The sequence below is a fragment of the Cydia amplana genome, chromosome 3 (assembly GCF_948474715.1).
Source record: "Cydia amplana chromosome 3, ilCydAmpl1.1, whole genome shotgun sequence".
Lineage (NCBI taxonomy): Eukaryota > Metazoa > Arthropoda > Insecta > Lepidoptera > Tortricidae > Cydia > Cydia amplana.
The window spans coordinates 17868722-17889296 of record NC_086071.1 but is presented as its reverse complement, the minus strand read 5'-3'; the positions used below and the strand labels follow the sequence as shown (position 1 = coordinate 17889296).

The 20575-nt window shown below is 38.8% G+C and overlaps 1 protein-coding gene across 1 annotated transcript in view; it reads right to left on the bottom strand.

The window, feature by feature from the left end:
• LOC134662708 (protein shank) overlaps positions 1–20575 on the bottom strand; it is a 327584-nt gene that overhangs the window by 15024 nt on the left and 291985 nt on the right. The window contains exons 3-10 of the mRNA XM_063518979.1: positions 11120–11376; positions 10859–10970; positions 10084–10264; positions 4178–4497; positions 3834–4028; positions 3406–3472; positions 1703–1948; positions 652–816 (exon numbers count right to left, since the gene is read on the bottom strand). Of these exons, the coding sequence (XP_063375049.1) occupies positions 652–816; positions 1703–1948; positions 3406–3472; positions 3834–4028; positions 4178–4497; positions 10084–10264; positions 10859–10970; positions 11120–11376 (1543 nt within the window). The remainder of the gene's footprint in view (positions 1–651; positions 817–1702; positions 1949–3405; positions 3473–3833; positions 4029–4177; positions 4498–10083; positions 10265–10858; positions 10971–11119; positions 11377–20575) is intronic.

Below are 20575 nucleotides of genomic sequence, written 5' to 3'. Positions count from 1 at the left end.
TTTGTTACTTTATATGTTAGGTAAGTGGGTATAAGGTGTGAACACACACATATTCCGATTAGTAATGAAACTAATGAAGGGCGCCCAAATTATTAATTTAATTTTATGATTGGCAATGTATCTGAATTTGTTAAAGTGAATATGAGTTATGCCCAGGAATGAATAATTAATCTACCTACTTAGATTTAACCTTAAATCGAAAATTTTCGAAAATCGAAATTTTAATCGAAAACCTTAAATCGATTTTTGTGCCATTTATTACTAAGGTTACCTACGTAACAGGATTGACGCAGCATCTCTTCCAAGTTATTTTCACGCTGTGTTTGATCAAAAGTCTAAGTGCAGTGAAATTCCGATTGGTTTATGTCACAAATCACTTCAACTATCAGATGGAGCTTACAAAATTGTTCTTAAGGTGCACTCAGTAGTCATTATTGTGGGGCTTTTACAAGTCGGTACATAATATTGCACTGTGTTACAAGTAAAATTGCACATTTATGTGTGGTGACATCGTGCTCCTAATGTGTTCGTAAATGCTTCCTAAATGTGTTTTATGCGAAATAAGATAGTGCTAATTGCGCATCAAACGACTCACATGTAAACAGAAAAAGTTGAAACACTTGTAAACAGTTTGTGTACCGCGTAACGTACCTTCGATGATGTCCCCCTGGTTGAGCCTGAGCTGGCCGGGCTGCTGCGGCTCGTAGGGCTGCAGGCACACGGCCGTGGCGGCGCCCTGCAGCGAGCACGTGGTGTCCGAGTTGGTGCCCACGCCGCTCGAGTCCGAGATGATGTCGCTAACGTCCGCGCTCTTATCTGTAGACAGCGCGCGCATGGTAGCCGGGGAGCCAGGAAAATGACGCTTCGAGCACGCGAATGACTATTTGAGCCCCACGGATGTTTAAATCACACAAATGACGATTTGGCACGAGAATAAAAATAAATCCCCCACAATTGTTACTTTTACCCGCAGAATAGAATAGTCACCCGAGATTTTTTTTTCGTTTAATATTTTAAGTTATTATATACTTAAGACACCACTAGGGAGTGATGAAGCCTACATTGCAGAGTGCTTTCTATTTATAGGGCTTGACTCACATCACCACTAGATGCAGAAGCATCATTCGTCCGAATTAAATAAGCAATTATTGTTAAAACTGATTTGTCTTAACCTAGTGTACATTGGGACCAATGTCTTCTTTCACCGGGAGAAAATCCAGCGAATGATACTTTTGAACAACAGAGTTTTTTAAATATTATTACCGTTTTTCAACAAGATCCTCTTGTTTAAGAATCTCAAACACGACTGCGTCAAATTGTTGTTTCCAATTTAAAAACATTTGTGTCAATATTAACAGGTACATTAATGTCAAACAGTTGTTTAATTATTATATCATTAACGTGTCTAAACTTACCTAAGCTAAGTCTAGGTCGGAAGGAAAGCTGAAAGCCGTGACTAAACAGTGAAGGCACATAGAACATGCAGATGAATGTGCATGGTGATGGTTGTCGTGTTTCTGGGGTCAAAGCCAATGACCGACAATGTAAACAAGTCAAAAAATAAGATACATCACTTTTCGACCGGTTGTTTAAAAGTGGCGAACCTTTTATTTCGCGACTATGCTAATGTGATTCCATTTACTGTCAGTGGTTTACAGGTATAACTTTGATTACAGTTTCGGCCATCAGAACCTGGTTTTACCTGTAAGTATGCTCGCGTCATCTTCGTGGCTCGGATGCGAGGCGTCGCTGATGCTGGACGAAGCGGAGGAGAACGGTCGCTCGAGGGAGCAGGGCGAGGCCACGGGTGGCCTCAGCATGGCCTCCAGCTCAGGGATCCTCGTAGACGAGGCGAGGGAGGAGCGGTCGCCCGGCCAGCCGCCCGCCAGCCAGCCCCAGGCGGCCGAGCGGCGCCGCGGGTTATACCGAGGCGGGCCCCGGAACGGCACTGCAATGTTCCGTTAACCCAAACAACTAAAATGGTGCTTTAAACCAAACTTCGGGGACGTAATCGAAAAAAAAAAAACAACTAGTCGAAATTAAATGTTATGCCCGTATCATAAATGGATTTAGTGATTTAAGGACTATGAAATTAATTTATAGTTCACTTCTCTCATTTATAGATATTTAGATAAATTATAAAGATGTTTTAAGCACATAGGGTGACCGGTATAGTTATTGACCACTATATACATAGTAATTGGCCACTCCTAACCAATCAGAAAGAAACAAGCCAATTTAAGCCTTATTGTTAAGAGTGGCCAATTACTATGTAGTGGCCAATAACCATAGCAGTTACCTTACTAGCATATTTTGCTCAAAATTATACACGGCAAGTGAAATCCTTTTTAGGGTTACTTTTGAAAGTACCTACTTTATATATTGTTGTAAATATGGTCAAGATAATCATACAATAATAGTGCTTTATGCTTATTGCTTGTTTGTTCTTGTGAATATTTTTTTTTCTCATTAAATAAAATACAAATGAACGGGGATTTAGTGAACGTGTAAAAATAAATCGTGCTTCGAATTAAAAATATAAATACCCACTACCAAATTATTATAAATACAAATAACATAACAATACATCATTAATACCCAGTACCCATAATATCTTACTTACCTACTACATTATTAAATACCAATTTGTATAAATATGTATTGCGTGTACTTATAGAATAGAATTATGTATTTGTAAGTACATAATATTATGTAATTGTTACAACCATCACCATTATGATAATTGATGGATCTATATATAGAAAAGATACATAGAATGGATGACTGCATGCAGTTAATATACTTCAAATATAATATATAAATAGTTATATCGCATTAATGCGGCAGCCAAAGCATTAATTCAACATCTGAATCTATACGAGTATAAATACGCTATTTATTTATTAAGTAATCAACAAATTCTAGTTGTCCAAATAGTAAAAAATACACATATACATACATTTAAATCATGTTAAGTAATATTGGTGTTAAAACTAAGTCATAAGAGCAATAAAATTAGTAAAAACAACTTATATTTAAATCTAACTCCATATTTTTAACTATTCACACCAACACTTTTATAATTATATTTATATAGGATAAACTACTCTCTTTATAATTATATTTATAACTAGACACCATAAAACCTTTGTTAACCTTTATCCTCCATATAATAATATGACAGTAATCTAATCTGCGTTTTTATTTTCCACATACTAAAATGACCGCCAAATGCACAAATGTGGTACTAAAACAAGATTTGGTTATAAATTATATAACTTACCTGTCATTTTATTATCTAGAATATAAACGTTTAGTGGTGCCACAACAGGGCCGTTTACTCTTCATAAGTTGTATAAGAAGCGCCAGCAAAAGCCATGCGGATGCAATCGGAGAATCACTCACCGACTTCATCGGACCTGTACTTTTTGATGACCTCCGCCAGCTCAAGGTTTCCAGCTATCACTGCCACCTGGAATTATGCATATTTAGAGTCAACATAAATGGCCAAAAAATGTATAATAAAACGAGGGAGGTGCTCTAGGACTTGCTGACAAAACCTTTCCTTCCTTCAACTGCTTCTGAAGATAAATAAGTTGTTACCATTGTTACCAACTGGTGCAATCTTCATGAAACCTCACCTGAATGCAGATTGGGTGAGTGAGTGCATAGGATGTGGACGAACGTTATATTATACTGTGTTCTAGCAACCTGGGAGGGCGTCTGGTTGGCGAAATTGAGTGCCTTCTGGTCGCTCCCGCGGAACATCAGTCGCCGCGCGCAGTGTGTGGGTACGTGGTATGTGGTTGGACGTTATATCGTGGTCTACTAACCTGGTAGGGTGTCTGGTTGGCGAAATTAAGCGCTTCCTTGTCGCACCCACGGAACAGCAGCTGACGTGCACAGGAATCCTGCGCGTTGACGGCGCAAACGTGTAAGGGTGTGTTGCCGGACGCGTTGCGCCCGTTCATGTCGGCACCGTAGAACAGTAGGTGGTCCAAGTGTTGCACTAGGCCGTTGCGACACGCCTGGAATGTTACGAGTTTTGTATTAGGTTTTTTCTTGATTCCAAATTATACTGATACCAACTCTAACAGTGTTCAAGGCAATTTACAACCCCAGATCAATAACTCAATAACCCAGCCATAGTTGTATTAAGTACTTAAGTGATTCTCACCTGATGGACCTCCAGCCACCCCTGCAAGTCGGCAGCACCGATGGTCGCATGATCATGTAGTAGCGTCTCACAGAGCAGTGGATCCGTCTTGTTCGTCACCGACAGATATAGAGGCGTCAATCCTTTCCCATCCTTATAGTTAGGCGACGCTCCTAATTCTAGCAAAGTCTTCACGGCTTCTAATGAGTTCTTCTCGATGGCTCTGTGCATGGCCGTCGAGCCATCTTTCGTCCGGTAGTCGAGAAGTGCGCCGCCGTTGACGAGGGCTATCAGGACTTTTCCGGGGGATTTTAGGCCCGCTGCGATGGTTAGAGGGGTTTCTGGAGAGAGTGAATACTTTTGTTTAATGCCTGATAAGAGTTGATAACGAAATGAAAATGTAGGTAACTATCACACTTTGTAAACGCAACATACTTACTAGTTGTCTAGTACATTAGGTATTCTTTATAGGGTGACTGATGTAGTTATCGGCCCCTTCACAGTAATTGGCCACTCCATAGTAAGGCAGAAAGAAACATGGCAATAAAAGTCTTATTGTGATAGTGGCCAATTACTATGGAGTGGCCGATAACTATAGCAGTCACCATATCTATGAAATTCTTTGTACAATGTAACTCTTCAAATGATAACAATTATATGGGTAAGTAATAAAGTACCTATTTTGATAACGGACATTAAGTGTAAGGCCTGAGTGGACGCTCGAAGCGGAGCGTTCGGCGGGGCGTGCAGCGTGGCGTCGGGCTCACAAGTGATTTGAGCAGCGTGCACTAAGGCCGCTATTTTGAGTTTGCATTTGTTTAACATGCACGCCGCACGCCCCGTGCCGCTGCACGCCCAACTCTAGCGTCCACTCAGGCCTTACACTTTAGAGTTAAATACATAAACTGAATATGCACATTGAACATTTACTTATAATCAGGTGTATAAATATTTAAGGCGTATAAATGTTTTAGGTATCTATTTTAGCTCTTGTTATTGACACAATAAAATCATCTATTATTTGAACATCAAAGTCTTCATGCGCCAACACAAAGCCCGAAATCGGTTAAAGATAAATTAAGAATTTCCCAAACTTTTCATCATCAAAGTCGTCAGAGTTTGTAGAGCTCAAGCAATATCGCAGTAACACGGTCTCATTTACTCCGAGCAAGTTTGATATTAGCCAAGTTTGAGCTAAGTTGGCTGCGTTGTCAATATCTTTATTCATGCGGCTGGCAGGGAGCCAACGGACTAAGTAAAGCTCAGAAAAAGCTGCTAGAATCTTAAGGGTTTTATGTAACTGTATATATGTACTACAAAATAATACAAGTCCCGAAACGTACTGAGATAATGGGACGGGGCCGTATACCTCGGGTAGCCTCGGCCACGGAACGCACGCTCCGAGCGTCACAAGCGTGCTCGCTCGTCGACCGCCATAAATTTTTGGCGTCAGCGTCTAGCGTGCACGGTTCTGACGTCTCGGGTTCAAGGTGCTCAGAAGGGACAGAAGGTCAAAAAGTGTGACGTCAGTGTCACCTTTGGCGAGTTTTCGTTGACGTCTCGTGACGAATGGATGCTATAACGTGTCTTATGTTTTCATGGAGGCTTTGTGTATAAAGATTTTTAGGCAAAATATACCATAAGTGACAGATAAATGGAACCATGTCTTGAACTGACTGTGTGGTAACTTTTACCTGAAAATGGCACATTTGGTGTAAAGAGTGAGCTGCATCTGACGTGTACAGCGCGGGACACCGCTATCAGCGTGATAAAATAATGTCACTGTTTAACATCGCGTGATTGAAAGAGACAGACTCTGTACTGTTATTATCTCGCTGTTACGTCGACAACGACCGTACGGTACGACCATCACATTATCCGTACAGTAGTGAAGGCTGCGACATCTATCGCAGATTATGCACGCTCGTGTACTTTCTGCTGATAGGGTTGCCACCGGTCTATATTACAATATATGTTTCCAGAGATGTGAAAAATACTTTATAAAAAATATTTAAATACAAAATACAAATACTTCCTTGATATACTATTTCAAATGCAAAATACAAAATAGTTTTTGAATTTGTATTTAAAATACAAAATACGAAATAGGTATTTTCAAAATACTTTTTAAAAATACAAATACTTTAGATAAAAGGTACTCTGAATAGTGAATACCTAGTCTGAATTAAAAAGTATTACTCAGAATATACAAATTGAAAAGACTCTCTTTATTCTTTCAAAACAGTGTGTCAATCAGTCCTCTATCTAAAGTGCAAATTTCTAGTTGTTTGCTCATATTAACCGGAACGATGGATGGATGATGGTTTATAACGGACAATTTTTAAAAGCATTAATTTAGATTTGTAATGTTTTACAGCTAGTATAATACCTCTCGTTAGTGTGATGAAAACGTCTCGTTTGTATTTCATCAGGGTAGAAAAGTTTGTTCTTCTCTCGTACCTTGAAACCCTCGCAACACTCAAGATTCCACTTTTTTAACCACTCGCTACGCTTGTGGTCATGTGCGACGTTACTAAACAGATTCAACAGTTCCATGTTAAAAGAATGAGAGAGTTGCCAGGATTGTAAAACCAGAAGAGATTGTAATTCCTACCTACATTACCTACTATAAAGTATTTTGTATTTTGAAAATAGAAAATAGGTCCCATAAACTATTTCAAATAAAATACAAAATAGTTTTCTTCAAAAGGTATTTAAATACAAAATACAAAATAGGTATTTTGCATTTTGTATTTGCATTTTAAATACAAGTATTTCAAATAAGTCACATCTCTGTATGTTTCTATATATACTATGTTATTGGAACTTAAATAATGAAATTACGAAATATTATTTGAATACCCCCATAAGACCAAGTTTCTACTATATGTTGAAGTTGAAGGATCTGATGCAGGCAGTCACGTTAGTAAAAAACAACTTGCGTCAGTTAATAAAAATAAAAACTTTGACTGGATAAAGATATGGGTAGATAGATGATAGTAGGTATATCTCGAGATTGCCTTGCCACACTCGTGCTATGGCTATCATAAAATAACACCGCGAAACTGACTGCCAACCCTAGTTCAAGCCTTAACACGCAGAGCAATCGATAATAATCGGTATGTAAATCGGTACACCGTGTCTATACGACTTAGTGCGACTTTGTTGATTAGGATTTACGCGTACTAACCGTTATGTTATTCCCGTTTCGCATTTCGTACTACTACCTACTTAAACATACTTAAGGTTCTTGTATACGTAACGCGTCCTTTAGGGTAATATTTGGATCGCAGCTGCATTACTGCTGCGGTATAGGTAACTGCTGCTGCAATCTATCACTACGTCGGCTTACGTTGCAAACCTCCGCCCGTTGTACACTTTAATAATGTGTAAAAATCGTGTAGGTAAATTCATTGATATAGAATAAAGAACTGGATACCCAATCAGCCGCAAAAAATGGCCCCACAAAAGTAACGTTGAAACAGATCACGCGTTACTTTTTCGTTTAGTCTTGTTTGAAACGCTCAAATGTGAAGTTGTCAACAATTACGAAATGTGCCGTTAAAGTATGTAAAAATAACAATGATAAAACAAGGAAAAAGGATGGAATGTATTTCTTTCGGTTAGTTCTTTGGATAGCATTACATAATTTATGTAATCTGGTGGTAATTTTATGGTTTTGAATAAATTAATTTGTTAGTACCAAAGAAGGGATGTCAAGGAACAAAAATGTAATGAGTCGATGTGAGGTCAATATTTATTTTTATTTTTATATGGAATTCGTAAGGAATAATATTATGTTTAAATTCAAGATTTCCAAGAAAACCTATGCGACGTGCAAAGTGGACTGCTATTTAATTATAACAAGAGATAGGGGTGATGCAGTTTTAAACAAAGCAAAACGGCACTTGTGTGATCGGCCCATTTCCCTGTTTCTGACAACCAATAAGGGCTTATATCGACTAACTGTAAATGCTAAACCTGTCTGAACACAGTGACAACCACAGGATTTTTTTGGGTTATTTCTACCAACTCGCTTTGGTGGTAACTAGTGGGAATTATTTTTCCCAGTAGTTAACAGTGGTAAAAGGTGGGAAAAGAATTCCTAGTAGTTGCCACTGATATCAACTTGGTGGTAACTAGTGGGAATAACCCGATTTTTTTTATAAAGTATGGACTTTATAAAAAAAATCCAATCAGTACCTAAATGTCCCCGTGCACCCATGCGATGAGTAAATGTAGATCTAAAATACACAGTTATTTTATTTAATAAGTTGAATTTATTTCAAGGAAATTAGTATTTAAAGACGTATACTTACTTATTAAAAATTAAATTTGTTTGAACTTGAACCACGAATTAATTTTATTTGAACTCCCGATTAAATTAAATGTGTTTTATTTATTACTTCAATTAGTTTTTCTGTACATACCTATTAAAGTGTACCAAAGTGACTCCATTCGTTCATTATTCTCGTTTGACGTTGCTTGACGTAAATACGTTACGTTTAGTGCCATCGGACTAAATTTTTTAACAGTGTTGGTACTTATGTATGCAAATTTGACACTTAATGCTTACGACATTAAGCTCTTTTCTGTACGAAACATTTATCTTGACTCAAAATTTACGTAAGCGTTTTTATCATCAATGCAAATGGTGCGAAACGTCATTGGGATCCACATTTGTTGACGTTTTTGTTCTGCTTTGTGTGTCTATTTCTTTTATATTAAGTCAGTGGGTAAATTTAAATCAGCGTCCTTTAAATGGATGCCGATTTTAACTTTGAATAATAGGTACATACTATGTAGTATTTATACTAACAACTAAACTAAACGCATAGCTGTCTCATAGTAGACACGCAAGTGCTCAACTATAGAAAACAAATAAAACTTATAAATATTGAAGATTTATCGCAGACCAGAAGATTTATTACTTCTATCGGAGTATCTATTGTTGATGGATTCCAATTTTTTTTCTTACAAACCACAATGGAGTTTGCGTTGCAAATATGTAGGTAAAGGATGATGGTTATTGGCCACTACATAGTAAAAATAAATTTGTTAGGAGTGGCCAATTACTATGAAGTGGCCAATAACTATAGCAGTCACCCTATTTAGATTAGATGACGCATACATTTTCATCAAAACTCTTAGAAGAAAATATTAATAAATCTTTTTTTGATTTAATATCCATTATGGAACAGTGGCGACCTGTCATAAGTCTCTGTTGGGGAAAACGCGATATTGACCTACATTTTCTTTGATACCTGTATGAGTAAGTTGAGTAACCGCTCAATTTTCTAATAGGCAACCCAGTGGGGTCTATGGACTCCCGTCACTGTTAAGGTAAGATAGGTAAGATTGCATTAGGGATATACCTTCTATATGGGACTACAGGGAAACCCTCTTTGGCAACTTTTAAAATCGTTCACACGGTTAGACGGCTTTCCCGCATAGACGCCGTGTTAGATTTTGAACGTTGCCATACAAATTTTTGCTGTCACTATTCGCTAGGTCGTGCACACTGGTGCTGCCCTCATTTTGTCGGACTTTCTACGTTAAATCTTATGGAGTAAAATTAGTTCAAGCGGCTGCCGCTAGTACCATTCCATAAGATTACTTGTGTTTGTGACGATCAGCGCCACTTCCCCCTCCACCGACTTCGCATCTTGACAATAACTAATAACCTCCTGAGTCCCCCTTGATATTTTTGCAGTTTTGAATTTGGAACCTTCTGGTATTCCATTTTAATTCAAAATTCGATTCGATTCGATTTGAAGTATCCTTTATAGTCCAAAAGTAGTAGTAAAAAAGTAGTAGTAAAAGTAGTAGTAGTAGTAGTTAAAATATAAAGGCCTCAGGCACTCAGGAGGATAAGTTAAGGCCGTGTGAACCTAGTCTTTTAGTTTAGTTTGACAGTTTGTACTGACCTCCAGTCTCGGTGCAGTGGAAGTTGGGGTCGAGCCCCTTGGCGCAGGCCTTGGTGAGCTTGTCGACCTGCGCGTGCGCCACGTGCTCCAGGAACCGGCGCAGGTTGGCGCGCGAGTGCAGCGCCTTCAGCGTCTTCTCGTCCAGTTTCAGCATTTTGTACACGCGCCGCTTGTATTTTAGCTGGAAAATTTAAAACTCACATTAACGCCTTTAAATAGCTGCAGAGTAAGTTAGTTGAAGCCACCTTGAGGCTCAAGTGTCCTTTCCGATTCTGGTAAGGAAAACAACACCATGAGGGTCAAAAATTTATGTTGTCCATTACGAAATAATGATGGGGTAAATATCGGAGCAACATAAATTTATTTTCTAGGTATCTTTATTTCTGAATAAATCTGAGATATTTATTTCACATGATTTGAAAGAGATCCTTGATTTCTACTCAAGTACCTATATTAGGTAAAAAAATCAAACCATCAAAATGAACAAATTCTGCTGTATTAAACATACCATATCCTATAAAATTCCTACATAAAGATTTATTTTGAATACTAATCAATAATCATTAATCATCTTGGCTGACGCCACGAAGAGATATCATCACTTAAATGAAAGTTACCGATTATACTGCCAAGTTCCAGAAATTGAAAGTGTTGCGGCCAGTTCAGATTCATCATTAGGTAATGTGTGTCTTTAATTTAGTTTCTACTCGGCCATTTGCGAACCAATTATACCTACCTAGTCATAATGATTGAGCAAAACAAAATTTGAGTTTACCTCGAGGTAGCCGACAGGCCCATTAAACGGGTAGTCTCCGAGGGGTCGTCCTTCGTCCAGGAACTTCCCCGCCTTGCCGTTGACCGGCGGGCAGAACAGGCCATAGTTGAAACTTTCTCAATATAACTTACCTCCAGGTAACCAACAGGCCCATTAAACACTAGTTTCCGAGGCGTCGTTCTTCGTCCAGAAACTTCCCCGCCTTGCCGTTGACCGGCGGGCAGAACAGGCCATAGTTGAAACTTTCTCAATATAACTAACCTCCAGATAACCAACAGGCCCATTAAACGGGTAGTCTCCGAGGCGTCGTTCTTCGTCCAGGAACTTCCCCGCCTTGCCGTTGACCGGCGGGCAGAACAGGCCATAGTTGAAACTTTCTCAATATAACTAACCTCCAGATAACCAACAGGCCCATTAAACGGGTAGTCTCCGAGGCGTCGTTCTTCGTCCAGGAACTTCCCCGCCTTGCCGTTGACCGGCGGGCAGAACAGGCCATAGTTGAAGCTCTCCTTCAGCTCCTGAAACAACAACGAGGGTTCAGTACTGCTGCCACGGATCTGAGCCATCTGAGGCCCTATTTAACCCAGCCAAAGAAGACATCCGCGCCAAGCCACACAAATTTCGTCATATAAAGCTGTAGTACCACGATCCCGACTATCGGGTCGTCCGGCCTGGAAACGTAATAATAAAATACCCGATAGTCGGGTCTTCGGCACTGAATGTGTTTAGACAAAGAGAATATTTTCATCACAATGAATTTGAACTTTGTTTTATAGGGTTCAACTTTGCACGATTTTCTGACACCTTTTTGCCCATTCATTTAATTATGCCTGCGTAAACGATGTGTTAGCTTATTTTAAAGTATTTGTGTTGTCAAACTATTGTCTATCGCAGGCCGCAGCCTGTTTTTAAAGTTAGCGACCAAACAAAATATTTGGCATTATCGCGTTTGAGAAATTAATACCTTGATCCAAGATCTGATAGGTAGGCAGCTATTAGATTTCCTAAAAGAGGTATCTATATAAATAGGAGAGTGATTCATACAGCTAGGCTACTTTCATTGCCGCTACATTGTTCTATACCGCTGCGATATGTTTATATTAACACAGTGACACATTTCTAATCTATGTAAACATACGTAATTGTTATTAAACTATCGCCAGCAATAGCAAACATTCCTAGGGTAAGTATTGGTTCTATTTGGTAAACTGGTTTTATGAATAAAATGATTATGATTAAGTACCTATGATTATTTGGGTATCAAATTGTAGTTTAGTTTATAAAGATGTCTTTTGTTTGATAATGAAACAAATTTTCGACAATAAACAACCGCTTACATTTTACGAGTATATATATATACAAGAATATGAGGTACTTTTTAGGTAGGTAAATGAAAAAATATTTAATTTAAAAACTCCCGTCAATTAAAAACAATTTTTGGTGTGCTAAAGCTGTTTAGAGTTAGCGTAAATAGACTGTACCTAATTAAGCTACTTAGTCGTGACAAAGTGTGACAGTGCCACAATAAACGTCATATTTTCATACAAATTCGACGTTGACGATGACAATTCCACACTTTGAAAAGTATGCGCGGAGTCAGATTTGCTCGACTCTACTATCATTAAGATGCCCTATAAATCTACAAGAAAAAGTGTTCCCACAAAGTGTTGATCCAATCGTTACAAATAACGTTCATAAACGCAGCTATATGATTACACACATGCAACTCGTTTCGAAACCAGAGACAATTTATCACGTAAATTGCATTAAAAGTAAGTGCATCAATTTATTGTGAGCTTTCAACATAGTAATTACTGATGTGTATGAAGGTTTATAAATCACTGCGGATAATCGAATGCATTTAATCACTGTTTTCAAGGAATATGAATTTACTCAGTTTTTTGAAGTTTCGTGAAACAAATATTATATCTGATGGCGCCTGTACACTCTATCTAAAAATATTCTTGGTCCACATATATATTTTTTATAATTTCACGATTATCGCTTTCAATGTCTCACGAATTAATATCAATTTGAACTCAACCATGTACCTACCGAGTACCGAGTAAAAACAATTATCTTTGATAGATTCAGGTTGCAGCCTAAATAATTACATACTAGAGATGGATAATGTTGCCTATTTGTCAATTAGGTATTGGTGACAAAACAATTAGTCTAGAACTCTAGACCGCATTTCTGAGGTCACCCGATAAGACACAAATGAAATCAGTAAAAGATTGGTCAACTTTTATAATACGAGTACATATAGTGTGTCAAAGGACTGTCTGATTTCAAACAGAGAGAATCATACTATTTTTAGTATTTTTGTCTTACACTCGTACTAAGCACCCAAAAGAAAAGGATGAGTATAGTTTTTTTTGTTCCTATTTACTGACAAATTGGTTTGACCATCTATACTTGAACTCAACCAGATCTTGACAGTAGAAAAAGGCAGCAAATTTGAAAAATGTAGGCGCGAAGGGATATCGTCCCATAGAAAATTTGAATTTCGCGCCTTTTTTACTGACAAGATTTGGTTGACCAGCTATAAATTCCTGGATCTCTTGTCGAAATTCTTGAATTAAAACGTATCTCTTAAGGCTTCTACAGACGTTAAAGAACAGCAATATACGACGGTATAGATTGTTGCCGGCTAAGTCAGAGCAAACACTTCAATTGATCGATCATACGCAGCAATGTATTGCAAATCGCATGCGATTATCGGTGACCAGACGTTTAGAGAAGCCATTATAATGGTCAAACAACTTTGCCAGTAGAATAAGGCGCAAAATTAAAATTTTCTATGGCACGGTACCCTTCGAGCATAGGCGACAATTTTTTTAAAATTTCCGTTTTTTTCTAATGACGGAAATGACTTGACAGACTAGTTTCTAATTTTCCAGGAACACCCTGGGAAATTATAATGTCAATCTGGACGTAATATGGATTTACCTTCATTCAACCACGTTTCAGTAGTGTGTTTGACATTAAGTATGGCATAAGTATAAATCATAACATTTAGCCGTCAAACATCGATTTTAGAACAGTGGAACTTTGTAAGTTACTTAATGCTATAAAGACACAGATAACCTAGGGCACCTACTCACCTAGCCCGTATTCTAAAGGGTATAGGGCCAAGATAACAAATGAGCAAATGGCGTGGAGAATTGATGGATGTGTAAACTTGACTCTAATGTAGGTACCTAATAGTGTAGGGTTACAACACATGGAAATTATAAACTGAAATAAATAACATTATACCTAACCTACACTAAAGAAAAAGTTCTAATTGTAATAACAGGTTATGAATTTGATCTGTATTTGTTATGGATATGATCTGTCAGTTGTCAACAGCATTTCTTCAATCAGAAATGTCATTGTTAAAAGCTGAATTATTTTTATATTGAAACAAATCCGGTCAAGGAGATTGACAGTGACAACGCGCCGGCGTCAACGTTGGGACATCACTCAGTGCAGTTACCATCCGAATGATATAAAAAACATGAAACAATAAATCATTGAAAACAACAACATATACTTTTACGTCACTTGCTTTTTTAATAACCTAGTATTTAACTTCAAAGCCGTAACAGATGGGCGTACCTAAAGGACCGCGAAACCGCGATCTTGGTCCGGTCAGCATATCTTTTTCTCGCTCTCATAGCTGCGTCCTTAACGGACGTACGGCGGACCACCTTCCACACACGACCGAACAGGCCGCGGACCGGACCAAGGTCGCGGTCCGGTACGCCCGTCTGTTATAGCTTTTAATCCTTTATTGAGCTTTAACCATTATTGAGTGCCGACAACCCTGGCGGAAATGCAGTTTGCAAATGACCGCGGTTGCGTTATTGATTGACCGGCAATAGTTCCTGGAATTAGGACGATATTCATCTTCAAGTGGCATTACTGGCATTGTAATCGTCCACGACCTGAGTCGACCAGTTCTTATTCCGATTGTAATAATTAAGAATTTGATCCCAAGGGCTAAGATCATCCGGCTCTTTGTCATTTGTCACCATGCATGTCACGATGTCACGTTCTAACAAGTATGTGGATATGAGCTGCCAGTATCAAAAGTGACGTTTCTGGTTGACGAAATGACACATTTGACACTGATCGTATTCATAACTCATCCAGATCAAATTCGCAACCTGTTACTCGTATTAGGTACAATCAGAATAAGCCTCCAGTAATAATGACTGCCACACTTTATCATTGCAAACGCCATGGCGCATGCAGAGTTAGCTATTGGTCCTACTCTAAAGGAATGTCCAATGCACACGCCTCGACGATCTGTCTGTCCAATACAGACGATTGCCCCCAAAATGTATTTATCTTAATGTGTTTTATTATAGTCACCTGCAATTATATGTTACTCTTCGAAGGCCGCAAAAATATGGAGACGCGCTCTTATGGCTAGCTCTACAAATACCATCGTGTCAAATATTTTTGCGGCCTTCGAAGTGTAACATACTATAGCAGGTGACTGTAATAACATACAAACTCCAATGAGAATACGCGGTCAGATGCCGAAGATAGATTTTTTGTTCATCAAGAACTGTCAGTTGCGGATTAAGTAGAACAGTTTCAAATTGCTTTTGTTTCGATCTGTGTTGAGCGGAAGGTAATTTAATTGAAATTGAATTGAATTTTGAATTATTCCGATTATTACTAGCGCTCCTACAATGACATCCAAAAGTAGAGTAAATTGACAGGAGATTGAAGAAGTATTTGATACAAGTATATAATATTAAATCAAGTAAGTAAATGACTTCGATTAAAAACCAGTGGTGAACTCATTACCACTTTACACATCCGAATTCTGGTTACGATAGGTCACCGATTGGTACATGGTGGGCATGGGCATAAGATATCTTCATATCAATTCAAATTAGCCTAAGGAAGAGGAACTTATTTGATGCGAGAGGTATAACGTACTAAACTAACCTAACTTGACACAAAATTCGTTCTGGCTCACTGAGCTTCGATTCTATTTAAATCAAATAGTAAAGGTCGTATCAAAACCGTAAGATGGCGTAATAGAAGCCACCGCTTTATAAGACTACACATATGTTATTCATTTTTCATGGCACATATTGTAGGGAAACCCTATATTGGCATTTACTGTCTGAAATATGGAAATGTGCCACACCGAGCCGCGGCGCGGGCTCAGATTCCCAATATATACCCGTGTGTCGACTAGTGATGTTCCGTCCTCGAGATCTACCGGTTTTTATAGAAAACCCCTGGCCCGTAGAAGTCGGTAAATTGAGTCCCACTCCCCCTGTAGAGTTTGCAACCCCTACAGATGATAAATTTCCTGGGTTTGGCAAATATAATCTGTTGTAAAACATAATATTTACATCTTGAGGCCTTGAAGCGACACGGAGATAATCAAATAATAAGATCCTACTGAGACAAGACGGCTAACAGTGTTACTTATAGCCGGTCAACCAAATCTTGTCAGTAAAAAAAGGCGCAAAATTCAAATCTTCTATGGGACGATATCCCTTCGCGCCTACATTTTTCAAATTTGCCGCCTTTTTCTACTGTCAAGATCTGGTTGACCAAGTATAACTTAGGTACATGTCTCTGGCCACTTAATATTTTAAAGCAAAAAAATAAATAAATTGCGCGTGTAGCACTTTATATTGCGTCGTTTATCGTCATACCCTTATTCATAAAACTCTACGGGCCTGATCTAGTTAAATTATGTTTTATCCCTTTCTTACATATACATAAGTCAGAATGACAGATAAAGACAAACGATTCATAGCTAATTCAGAGGGGCTACCGCGAACCACGTACGACGTGTTGCATCACTGTAGCACTTGTAATTTCGTTTAAGTGTGACAGGGAGGCAACACGTCGTACGTGGTTCGCGGTAGGCCTTCTGGCTAGTAACGCATTTACGAATAACGTCAATAGACTTTGCCAGGACAATTACATCAATTCTCTTTGTAATTAAATGAGTTTAGTTTGACAGTGTTAGGAGTTATAGGAGACACACGCTAGTTAATTTTTACATACCTACATTACCTACATAAAAACTTATTGGGAATGGTATAAAGTTTGCGATAGATGTATACGAACGCGCATATTTTAAACCAAAATAATTTGTAATTGAAACAAACCTTTCGATTTTCGATACAGTTATATCGAAGTTTGAACTCTTATGAAATAAAAAAAATCCGAACTGCAAATTTTATATTTCTCTGAAACTTACGATGTTAAAGAAAACGTCGATTAACCTCATAAAACCGGGAATATTGAGTTATTGACACATCACTATTCAGTCTTCAGTATATTGAGCCTTTAAAAATCCTCTGAGATTACCTATTTCCTACAGGAGAGAGCCGAAATGAGTTTCGAGCCACGTAAATCTATGATAATGAATGGATTTTCGCGTCAATGTGAAAATCTTAGGAGGGTGGAGGTTTTTGGTCAATTTGCACACTTTTTAAGTGAAGTGTGATCGGTAGGTGTATTCTAATACCACTGTCATTAGACAGTATGACCGGTATTAACCGGTTATACTCAGGCATTTGAAAGAGATAGCAATTCTTTCTCGTTATATCTTGCTTTGATAGTTTTAATTTAAAAGGTTAATTTTGACCACAAAAACGAAAAATGAACGATTATGATATCTCAATAACCGTTAACCGCAAACGGTAGCGAAATAATTTTCGTTTTCAGGTGAATCAAGATCAACGAAACCGGTTTGAAAAATAAAACCGTGTCCGAGCTCTAGATAGATGTAATAACCACTTTAGTACCTGTAAGTACTTACAAAATCAGTTATTTTCTATTGTTAGCTCGTTGTAATATTCGCTTCTAACTTCTAACTCTAGATTATCCCTTCTTAATAATTTATGATGATTAGGCAATAAAGAGAGCTAGAATGGATGTTGTCAATGGTCGTGGGAGGCCACTCCGTAGGAGGGTAGTAAATACTACCTACTGAGCACTTAGGTAGTGGGCACACAAGCTGCGGGCACAAATGTTAGAGTCTGTGCGGAAAGAGAAGAGTCGTGGAATGTATGGGGCCCAATACAATCCACGACTCTTCTCTTTCCGCACAGACTCTAACTTCCATGGATTTTACCTTAGAGGGTATAACCAAACGGAGACGCCTTGTCTGTAATTTTCGGTACAAAACAGACTGCCGATTTTTGCGGGGGAGGGGCACGTCAAATGTACACGTACCGTAAAAATAGCCATGTCAGATAAACGTCAGTCCATACAATGTGTATGAACATTGGACGCCTATTTTCGACAGAGGGGAACGCCTACTCCGAAGGATTTTACGCATTATTACTAAGACATGACTACTTATTAAAGCTGGTCAAGGAGATCTTGTCAGTAGAAAAGGCGGCAAATTTGAAAAATGTAGGCGCAAAGGGATATTGTGCCATAGAAAATTTGAATTTCGCGCCTTTTTCTACTGACAAGATTTGCTTGACCATCTATAAATAATAAATGTCAGCTTCTCTTTCTTCTCCTGTCGATGGTTTCAGACTGTGCGGGACCAGTAATGCAGCTGCAGACTGCAGCCTGCAGTTGACATCCGAACGTAACCTAAAGGTAACATTCCATTTCTGACCGCAGTTGCACTACTGCTCCGACACTACTGCAGCGGCCTGAAAGCGTCGGTGCTATTGTCAATTTCCATAGTAAAATGAACGACAAGCCGACTGCACGCAATATGGTCATTTTAATGTATTCCCGACCGCAGCTACACTACTGCTCCGACACTACTGCAGCGGCCTGAATGAGTCGGTCTAATTGTCAAATTCCATAGTAAAATGAATGACAAGCCCGACTGCACGTAGCATGGTGATGTTTGCGTATTTGGTGTACCTATTATTGCAACTGCAGCTGCAGACCGCACGTCCAATCTGTCACCTGAACTGAAATGTCTTTGGTTACAGATACTAGTAGTTTTAAGCAAAGAGGATATAACCACTACGTTCTAAGGAGTTTATTACACCCACGGATAAACAACCCCGATAGTATTACCTAATGTTAATGGTCATCTTTTTCGTGTAGCATTAGCATTATTGTCACTTGCTTCTTCTCGTAAAATATACAAAAGTAAATTAGTATTTTATTTATACATCTCATATATCTGACACATTATGCATAACTTGACATTGACAAGCAACTAACGAATGCGCAGCAGTCGCCGCCTGCAGTAATGTCGCACCAGTAACGTCGCAACGGTAGTGCAGCTGCGGTTGGAAATGGACTGTCACCTTTACGCAATTTTGATAAATTCGCAGTGTCATCGTCTTTTTACCGACATGACATGCCGTTAAGATTGCTTCAGAATCCAGCGAGATGACATTTCGGTGGTCTTTGTGGTTTAACTACATGCGAGTTGTATTGATCGATGTATGTCTGTCTGTGTGTACCCTAAACTCAACGTAGGTGTTCCGGTTGTACTACAATTAGCGCAATATGCATACAATGGCCACAGATGTCGTTATTAGACCACGCACCCATTCTCACCCATTACCTGTTGCCCCACTAACTCACACTTTTTGTTTAATACCAATGCTCAGTAACTGTGAAAGTTTAATTATCACTACGGTATTGTTCTTGGTCTTTCACAGGGAAGTGAGAAAGGGACAGGTTGTTTTAAGGTTGGTGCCGGACCAAGGTAACTCTGCATGGCATTTGCAATGACAGTGTGACTATCTGACAATGTCATCATTAATGTCAAATGTCTATGAAAATGTGACACTTTCTCACTTTGTTTTATTCAAATCGGTGCAAAGGTCGCTTAAAGGGCCCACTGATTAACAGTCCGCCGGACGATATCAGCCTATTAGAACAAAAAATTGACAGCTCCGAACAACTAGACGCAGACGTAGACGTAGACGGTATCTTTGAAAGTGCTAGAGGTACTATGAATCTGTAACTTGAAGGACTTAAATAACAGATTATGCTGTAATAATACGAATAGATTTCCTTTGAAAAGCTAGTGATCTCAGTTAATCCATTATTTATCACCAATAAATTACCCTTTAATGGCATTGCGTTCCAAAACCTCCATAATATAGTTTTAATTTGGCGATGACACGCTAGCTCAAGGCATTGAGGTGCAATCTGCAATTCTGTACAATTTGTGGTACACGGTCACGTGATGCTTTCCACAGAAAATGAAGCGCCGGAAGCTCTGGCCCGGACCCAGCCCGGTGTAACGTGAGTCATCCTTAACTCAGTACCGATTGACATAAAGGAATCGAAAAGTGACTTATATTACTTAGCCCCTTATTCATAAACGTCTGCTAAGTTAGTCAGCTGATAATCATCGTTTCTACCTTTCTATGGTGGCATAACGACAGATAGGGACAAACGACGATCATCAACTGATTAAGTTAGCAACCGTTTATGAATAACGCCTTTAATTTTTGTCAAAATCGGCTAACTAAGTGTTTCGCCTCAAATACATTTGCAATCTAACAAATCAAATTACACAAACCAATTTATTGTAAGGCGACCAAACAGTTTGTGTACAAAACAATGCGCGAATTGACCGATTAGATTGGCCAATTTACCGCGGGCGCAATTGATGTGTGGTCTGACCCGACCCGACAGGCGGGTGCTGCGTTTACGCTGGGTGCTACTTGCTTGGCGAGTAACTCGCTCCTAGTGAGCTTGCCGGCCAAGTAAGTCTGTTAGGAATAATTTGGCGATATGATAACTATT